Source organism: Oncorhynchus nerka, unplaced genomic scaffold (genome assembly GCF_034236695.1).
Source record: "Oncorhynchus nerka isolate Pitt River unplaced genomic scaffold, Oner_Uvic_2.0 unplaced_scaffold_6137, whole genome shotgun sequence".
In the NCBI taxonomy this organism is placed as follows: Eukaryota; Metazoa; Chordata; class Actinopteri; order Salmoniformes; family Salmonidae; genus Oncorhynchus; species Oncorhynchus nerka.
The window spans coordinates 1-9,792 of NW_027035178.1; the positions used below are offsets into that span (position 1 = coordinate 1).

The 9,792-nt window shown below is 44.7% G+C and overlaps 1 protein-coding gene across 1 annotated transcript; it reads right to left on the reverse strand.

The window, feature by feature from the left end:
- Nucleotides 1-273: 273 nt before the first annotated feature.
- Nucleotides 274-6,248, reverse strand: LOC115119867 (voltage-dependent T-type calcium channel subunit alpha-1H; the record flags this gene model as incomplete). The annotated part of the gene is made up of 4 exons (XM_065014061.1): nt 274-1,031; nt 1,489-1,660; nt 5,633-5,754; nt 6,170-6,248. Coding segments are annotated over 4 exons (1,131 nt in total), but the record flags the coding sequence as incomplete, so codon positions are not given.
- Nucleotides 6,249-9,792: the final 3,544 nt, after the last annotated feature.

Genomic DNA, 9,792 nt, shown 5'->3' on the forward strand with positions numbered 1-9,792 from the left:
TCCCAGCTAGCACAAAACATTACAACAACTCAATCTGGCCTAGACTGTAAAGTTCCCAGCTAACACAAAACATTCAACAACTCTATCTGGCCTGGATTGTAAAGTTCCCAGCTAACACAAAACATTCCAACAACTCGATCTGGCCTAGACTGTAAAGTTCCCAGCTTGCACAAAACATTCTAACAACTTGCATGCAAGGTTCCAAAAACAGACGTTCGCAGAACATCCAGGGAAATTAATGTGCTACCTGGGCAAAAGCTGCAGTCTACATACCTGTCTCCTCAGCTGTCTTCTCACACTGAGGGAGGATCTGGGTTCAGGCTGTCTGTCCATGCTGTGGGATGGGCTACTCATATGAGAGGTGTGTCTATTGTTATGAGGGGTGTGTCTATTGCTACTGTGTGCGGGGCTACTGACATAAGGGGTGTGTCTACTGTCCATGCTGTGGGAGGGGCTGTGGATATAAAGGGTGTGTCTACTGTCCATGCTGTGGGATGGGCTGTGGATATAAGGGGTGTGTCTATCCATATGAGGGGTGTGTCTTCTGTCCATGCTGTGGGAGGGGCTGTGGAAATAAGGGGTGTGTCTACTGTCCATGCTGTGGGAGGGGCTGTGGAGATAAGGGGTGTGTCTACTGTCCATGCTGTGGGAGGGGCTGTGGATATAAGGGGTGTGTCTACTGTCCATGCTGTGGGAGGGGCTGTGGATATAAGAGGCCCGTCTATCGAGGTAACGGGAGGAGTCTCTGTCGATGCTCTGAGCAGTGCTGAGTCTGTAACTATGTGTGTCCATACTGTGGGATGGGCTATGTATATAAGAGGCCCGTCTGCTGTCAACGTGGCCAGGCCTCCTGGGGGTGTGTCTCGCCATGGAGAGGGAGTGTCTGTCTACGCTGTGGGAGGGGCTGAGCCTGACTGTGGGTCTGCAGCTGGAGCCCCTGGAGCTGAGGGATGCGTGGCTTCCAGACGGTAACGCCCCCGGGACCTGCAGTAGGGATCCTGCTCCGCTAGAACCCATGGAATAGACAGAACCTAGGAGACAGAGAGAGAGACCTAGAACTCTGAGACCTAGAACTCTGAGACCTAGAACCCTGACACCTAGAACCCTGAGACCTAGAACTCTGAGAGATAGAACTCTGAGATATAGAACTCTGAGATATAGAACTCCGAGACCTATAAATCTGAGAGATAGAACTCTGGGAATAGAAATCTGAGAGATAGAACACTGAGACCTAGAACACTGAGAGATAGAATACTGAGAGATAGAAATCCGAGAGATAGAACTTTGAGAGATAGAACTCTGAGAGATAGAACTCGGGGACCTAGAACTCTGAGAGATAGAACTCTGAGAGATAGAACTTTGAGAGATAGAACTCTGAGAGATAGAACTCTGAGAGATAGAACTTTGAGAGATAGAACTTTGAGAGATAGAACACTGAGAGATAGAACTCGGGGACCGAGCCGAGACAGAACTCTGAGGGATGGTTACCTGAGAAACCGCATCCCTTGTAGGTGTCGTGGCCAATGGGAGGGTAGCGGGTGTGTCTGAGAGGCTGTAGGGGGCGGAGCATGTAGCTGTCGCTAGGCAGAGACATCATACGAGACAGAGACGGCCGGCCTGCCGTCAGCAGGCTACCACGACAACGCTCTTCTTCCACAACCTGGGACAAAAACACGACCATGAACGTCATCGTCCTCATCTTATTAAACTTTTAGTCATTTAGCAGATTCTCTCATCCACAGCGACTTACCCCCCCCCCCCCTCCCAAGGGAATCAAAACCACAACCCTGGAGTTACTTACCACAGTTAAGGACTGATGGGAAGCTGATCTGACCCTAGATCTGTGGTTAGGTCCCCCCCCCCTGACAGGACTGATGGGAAGCTGATCTGACCCTAGATCTGTGGTTATGTCCCCCCTGACAGGAAGCTGATCTGACCCTAGATCTGTGGTTAGGTCCCCCCTGACAGGACTGACGGGAAGCTGATCTGACCCTAGATCTGTGGTTAGGTCCCCCCCCTGACAGGAAGCTGATCTGACCCTAGATCTGTGGTTAAGTCCCCCCTGACCCTAGATCTGTGGTTAGGGTCCCCCCCTGACAGGACTGATGGGAAGCTGATCTGACCCTAGATCTGTGGTTAGGTCCCCCCTGGACAGGACTGACAGGAAGCTGATCTGACCCTAGATCTGTGGTTAGGTCCCCCCTGACAGGACTGAAGGGAAGCTGATCTGACCCTAGATCTGTGGTTAGGCCTCCCTGACAGGGAAGTTGATCTGACCCTAGATCTGTGGTTAGGTCCCTGACAGGAAGCTGATCTGACCCTAGATCTGTGGTTAGGTCCCCCTGACAGGACTGATGGGAAGCTGATCTGACCCTAGATCTGTGGTTGATCCCCCCCTGACAGGACTGATGGGAAGCTGATCTGACCCTAGATCTGTGGTTAGGTCCCCCTGACAGGACTGACAGGAAGCTGATCTGACCCTAGATCTGTGGTTAGGTCCCCCCCCTAGACAGGACTGACAGGAAGCTGATCTGACCAGATCTGTGGTTGGGTCCCCCTGACAGGACTGATGGGAAGCTGATCTGACCTAGATCTGTGGTTAGGTCCCCCCCCGACAGGAAGGATCCCCCTGACAGGACTGATGGGAAGCTGATCTGACCTAGATCTGTGGTTAGGTCCCCCTGACAGGAAGCTGATCTGGCCCTAGATCTGTGGTTAGGTCCCCCCCTGTCCCTAGATCTGTGGTTAGGTCCCCCTGACCTAGGAAGCTGTTAGGTCTGACCCTAGATCTGTGGTTAGGTCCCCCCTGACCTAGATCTGTGGTTAGGTCCACCTGGACTGATCATCTCCATACCTGTCCTAGATCTGTGGTTAGGTCCCCCTGACCCTAGATCTGTGGTTAGCTGGTCCCCTGTGACGCCTAGATCTGTGGTTGGCCTCCTAGTTGCCTGGCCTCCCCCTGACCCTAGCCTCCTCCTCCTTGGCCTCCTCCCTGACAGGACTGTGCCTCCTTGATTCGCTCTCCTCAGGTGTTTGGTCAACACCGCCACCCCACCTGACCAGCAGAACTGGGCCGTGGTTAGGTCCCGAAGTAGACCCTAGATCTGTGGTTAGGTCCCCCCCTGACCCAGGTCCTCTGGACGACAGTCCCCCAGCGACCCTAGATCTGGTTAGGATGATACTATCTGGGACAGGTCTCCCCCGACCAGATCTGTGGTTAGTCAAACATCATCCCTAGATCAGGCCCCTGACCGCCTAGATCTGTGGTTAGGTGGCTCTGACCCAGAGTGGTTAGAAAGTCCATCCCCCCCCCGACCCAGATACTGTGGTTAGGTAGCCACGACAACAGGCTTGAGAAAATCCATCTCATCCTGTCCAGATGATTCCACACCGCCCACTATTGGCGTTGATGGCCTCCTGTCGCGCTCAAGCCTGGGCCTTGAGAAAGGCCATCCTCCCGACGCAGAGCAGCAGGCTCTCCCCGTTTCCTTGCCTTCCAGGTAGCTCTCTCCAAGAGGGTTGATCAACACCGCCATCACCAAGACAGAGCCAGAACACGAACTGGGACAGGTAGCTCCAGGACAAGAAGGTCAGAACGAGACATCATCCCGAGAAACCAGAGGGAGGTAGACAGACTATTGGGAAGGTAGCTCTGACGACAGTCCCGCAGACACATCATCCTGAGGGGACAGAGGATGATACTATTGGGACAGGTAGCTCAGACGACAAGAGGTTGAGAAAGAGACAGGAACATCCTCGAAGACAGTCCTCAGCGTGTCCAGGGGACAGAACACTACTATTGGGACAGGTAGCCTCAGACGACAAGAGGGTTGAGAAAGACACATCATCCCGAAGACAGAGGCAACAGAATACTACTATTGGGACAGGTAGCTCAGACGACAAGAGGGTTGAGAAAGAGACAAACATCATCCCTAAGACAGAGCAACAGAATACTACTATTGGGACAGGTAGCTCAGACGACAAGAGGGTTGAGAAAGACACATCATCCCAAAGATGAGCAACAGAATACTACTTTTTGATACTTAAGTATATTTTAGCGATTAAATTCACTTTTGATTCTAAAGTATATTAAAAACCAAATACTTTTGGACTTTTACTTAAAGTAGTATTTTACTGTATGACTTTCATTTGAGTCATTTTTCCATTAAAATGTATCTTTACTTTTACTCAAGTATGACAACGAGGTTCTAGTTTCTGTCAAGATGCTTGAGGACACCAGAAAATGGGGACTGTTGTTTACTGAAGAACAGGAGACCCTAACCCTTATACTGTTACACAATGTCATTGTCCATGCTTTTCATGCCAACAGAGCTTCTTGTGTAGAATGATGGCATTACGTTGTATTGTGTTTCTCAGGCTGTAACTCCAGTCCTGACCACCAGGTGGAGCCATTGAGTTGAGCCACAACCTGTCTGTTGGCACAAGACACACAGAGCCAAGCCAATCAGAGAGCCAGAGTGTCTGACTGACTTGGATAACAGCCAATTACCAATTACCCGGGGGAAGGGAGATGGTTTTAGCCAATGAGCGATTCAGATAAATATCTCTGGTTCCCTCAACGTTCGTGTAGGTTCGAAAACGTTCCATGTTGGTTTACTAGGTTATGAATCAGGTTCCACTGACAGACATCTGGGAACAGTGTTTCTGTGTTCTGTGTGTGTGTCCTATGTTCTGTGTGTGTGTCCTGTGTTCTGTGTGTGTGTCCTGTGTTCTGTGTTCTGTGTGTGTCCTGTGTTCTGTGTGTGTGTCCTGTGTTCTGTGTTCTGTGTGTGTGTTCTGTGTGTGTGTTCTGTGTTCTGTGTGTGTTCTGTGTTCTGTGTGTGTGTTCTGTGTTCTGTGTGTGTGTTCTGTGTTCTGTGCATGTGTTCTGTGTGTGTGTCCTGTGTTCTGTGTGTGTGTTCTGTGTTCTGTGTGTGTTCTGTGCATGTGTTCTGTGTGTGTGTCCTGTGTTCTGTGTGTGTGTTCTGTGTGTGTGTACTCCTGAGTGGCGCAGCGGTCTAAGGCAGTGCATCGCAGTGCTTGAGGACCGCCACTACAGACCCGGGTTCGATCCCAGGCTGTGTCACAACCAGCAGTGACCAGGAGTCCCATAGGGCGGGGCACAATTGTCCCAGCATCATTTAGGGGAGGTTTACATGGCTCATCGCACTCTAGCGACTCCTTGTGGCGGGCCGGGCGCCTGCAGGCCGACTCCTGTTGTCAGTTGAACGGTGTTTCCCTCTGACACGTTGCGGTGCGGCTTCTGGGTTAAGCGTCGGGGTGTTAAGAAGCGAAGTTTTGGTGGGTCATGTTTTTTCGGAGGACGCAATGACTCGACCTTCACCTCCCGAGCCCGTTGGGGAGTTGCAGCGATGAGACAAAATCAATTGGAGAGTAAAATAATATATAGATATTTGTTTTAATAGAACGTCCACAACGGGTAAGAACCTGTAACGAAGTATTAGAACCCTGTGTAAAAGCAAGAAGAATGTCTGGAATTCAGTAGCAGTCTTCATTTTCTATTAATGAGGGTTTCCTCTGTGCCTGGAACAACAACAAGGTCTCCAACTAAACCCTGTTTCCCCAGCTGTGATCTGATTGGTTGACTGTCACCCTCTGATTGGGTAGTTACCTTCATAATTCCATTCCAGTTGTCACCGGTGGAAACGCGGAACAAGGTGAGGAACGCCATGCCAAAGTTCTGGAACGTGGCGTGACGACTCAGACCCTCACACGGGTTCTCCTCGGAACACTCTATAAACACAGAGAACACATGAAGGGGGTAGTGGGGTGATATATAGAGAGAGATGGAAGGGGGTGTGAGGGGAGGAGAAAAGAGAGGGGGAGAGAGAGAGAGGAGGGAGGGAGGGAGGGAGGGAGGGAGGGAGAGGGGAGAGAGGGAGGAGAAAAGAGAGGGGGGAGAGAGAGGGAGAGAGAGAGGGGGAGAGAGGGGAGGGAGTAAGAAAGAGAAGGGAGGGAGGGAGGGAGGGAGGGAGGGAGGGAGGGAGGGGGGGAGGGAGGGAGGGAGAAACAGAGAGAGAGAGAGAGAGAGAGAGAGAGAGAGAGAAAAAATAGGAGAAGGAAGAGGTAATTAATTTCAGGGAAATCAACTCAACAGCTCATCAGCGTAAATGAAACACACTCACACACTCACAGCACTGTGACTGACCCAGTTTCCCAAACAGCTCCACTCCCAGTGCTGCATAGATGAAGAACAGCAACATGAAGAGGAGACCCAGATTCCCCACCTAGAGACACAGAATATATTATAATGGAGGATAGAATAACATACAGATTATTATAACACCCACCCAGATTATTATAACACCCAGACAGATTATTATAACACCCACCCAGATTATTATAACACCCACCCAGATTATTATAACACCCAGACAGATTATTATAACACCCAGACAGATTATTATAACACCCAGTCAGATTATTATAACACCCAGTCAGATTATTATAACACCCAGACAGATTATTATAACACCCAGACAGATTATTATAACACCCAGTCAGATTATTATAACACCCAGACAGATTATTATAACACCCAGACAGATTATTATAACACCCAGTCAGATTATTATAACACCCAGACAGATTATTATAACACCCAGTCAGATTATTATAACACCCAGATTATTATAACACCCAGTCAGATTATTATAACACCCAGACAGATTATTATAACACCCAGTCAGATTATTATAACACCCAGTCAGATTATTATAACACCCAGACAGATTATTATAACACCCACCCAGATTATTATAACACCCAGTCAGATTATTATAACACCCAGACAGATTATTATAACACCCACCCAGATTATTATAAACCCACCCAGATTATTATAACACCCCCAGATTATTATAACACCCACCCAGATTATTATAACACCCAGACAGATTATTATAACACCCAGTCAGATTATTATAACACCCAGACAGATTATTATAACACCCAGCCAGATTATTATAACACCCAGACAGATTATTATAACACCCAGCCAATCCATTATAACACCTGTGACAGATTATTATAACACCCCCAGATTATTATAACACCCAGACATGATTATTATAACACCCAGTCAGATTATTATAACACCCAGACAGATTATTATAACACCCAGACAGATTATAACACCCAGTCAGATTATTATAACACCCAGACAGATTATTATAACACCCACCCAGATTATTATAACACCCAGTCAGATTATTATAACACCCAGATTATTATAACACCCAGCCAGATTATTATAACACCCAGACAGATTATTATAACACCCACCCAGATTATTATAACACCCAGACAGATTATTATAACACCCAGACAGATTATTATAACACCCAGACAGATTATTATAACACCCAGATTATTATAACACCCAGTCAGATTATTATAACACCCAGACAGATTATTATAACACCCAGTCAGATTATTATAACACCCAGATTATTATAACACCCAGATTATTATAACACCCAGTCAGATTATTATAACACCCAGCCAGATTATTATAACACCCACCCAGATTATTATAACACCCAGTCAGATTATTATAACACACCCAGATTATTATAACACCCAGACAGATTATTATAACACCCAGATTATTATAACACCCACCCAGATTATTATAACACCCAGATTATTATAACACCCCATTATTATTATAACACCCAGATTATTATAACACCCAGTCAGATTATTATAAACAAAGAATATATTATAACACCCAGTCAGATGAATAAAATACCCAGACAGATTATTATAACACCCAGACAGATTATTATAACACCTAGACAGATTATTATAATACCCAGTCAGATTATTATAACACCCAGTCAGATTATTATAACACCCAGTCAGATTATTATAACACCCAGACAGATTATTATAACACCCAGATTATTATAACACCCAGACAGATTATAACACCCAGTCAGATTATTATAACACCCAGACAGATTATTATAACAGCCAGATTATTATAACACCCAGACAGATTATTATAACACCCAGACAGATTATTATAACACCCAGATTATTATACACGCAGTCAGATTATTATAACACCCAGCCAGATTATTATAACACCCAGTCAGATTATTATAATTTTAGACAGATTATTATAACACCCAGACAGATTATTATAACACCCACCCAGATTATTATAACACCCACCCAGATTATTATAACACCCAGATTATTATAACACCCAGATTATTATAACACCCACCCAGATTATTATAACACCCAGACAGATTATTATAACACCCACCCAGATTATTATAACACCCACCCAGATTATTATAACACCCACCCAGATTATTATAACACCCAGACAGATTATTATAACACCCAGACAGATTATTATAACACCCAGACAGATTATTATAACACCCAGATTATTATAACACCCAGTCAGATTATTATAACTTTTAAGATTATTATAACACCCAGACAGATTATTATAACACCCAGTCAGATTATTATAACACCCAGACAGATTATTATAACACCCAGACAGATTATTATAACACCCAGTCAGATTATTATAACACCCAGACAGATTATTATAACACCCAGCCAGATTATTATAACACCCAGACAGATTATTATAACACCCAGACAGATTATTATAACACCCAGACAGATTATTATAACACCCAGACAGATTATTATAACACCCAGACAGATTATTATAACACCCAGCCAGATTATTATAACACCCAGTCAGATTATTATAACACCCAGACAGATTATTATAACACCCAGTCAGATTATTATAACACCCAGACAGATTATTATAACACCCAGATTATTATAACACCCAGTCAGATTATTATAACACCCAGCCAGATTATTATAACACCCAGCCAGATTATTATAACACCCAGTCAGATTATTATAACACCCAGACAGATTATTATAACACCCAGACAGATTATTATAACACCCAGACAGATTATTATAACACCCAGACAGATTATTATAACACCCAGACAGATTATTATAACACCCAGACAGATTATTATAACACCCAGACAGATTATTATAACACCCAGACAGATTATTATAACACCCAGACAGATTATTATAACACCCAGATTATTATAACACCCAGACAGATTATTATAACACCCAGACAGATTATTATAACACCCAGTCAGATTATTATAACACCCAGACAGATTATTATAACACCCAGCCAGATTATTATAACACCCAGCCAGATTATTATAACACCCAGTCAGATTATTATAACACCCAGTCAGATTATTATAACACCCAGACAGATTATTATAACACCCAGATTATTATAACACCCAGACAGATTATTATAACACCCAGACAGATTATTATAACACCCAGACAGATTATTATAACACCCAGTCAGATTATTATAACACCCAGACAGATTATTATAACACCCAGACAGATTATTATAACACCCAGTCAGATTATTATAACACCCACCCAGTCAGATTATTATAACACCCAGATTATTATAACACCCATACAGATTATTATAATACCCATACAGATTATTATAACACCCAGACAGATTATTATAACACCCAGTCAGATTATTATAACACCCAGCCAGATTATTATAACACCCAGACAGATTATTATAACACCCAGTCAGATTATTATAACACCCAGACAGATTATTATAACACCCAGTCAGATTATTATAACACCCAGACAGATTATTATAACACCCCAGACAGATTATTATAACACCCAGCCAGATTATTATAACACCCA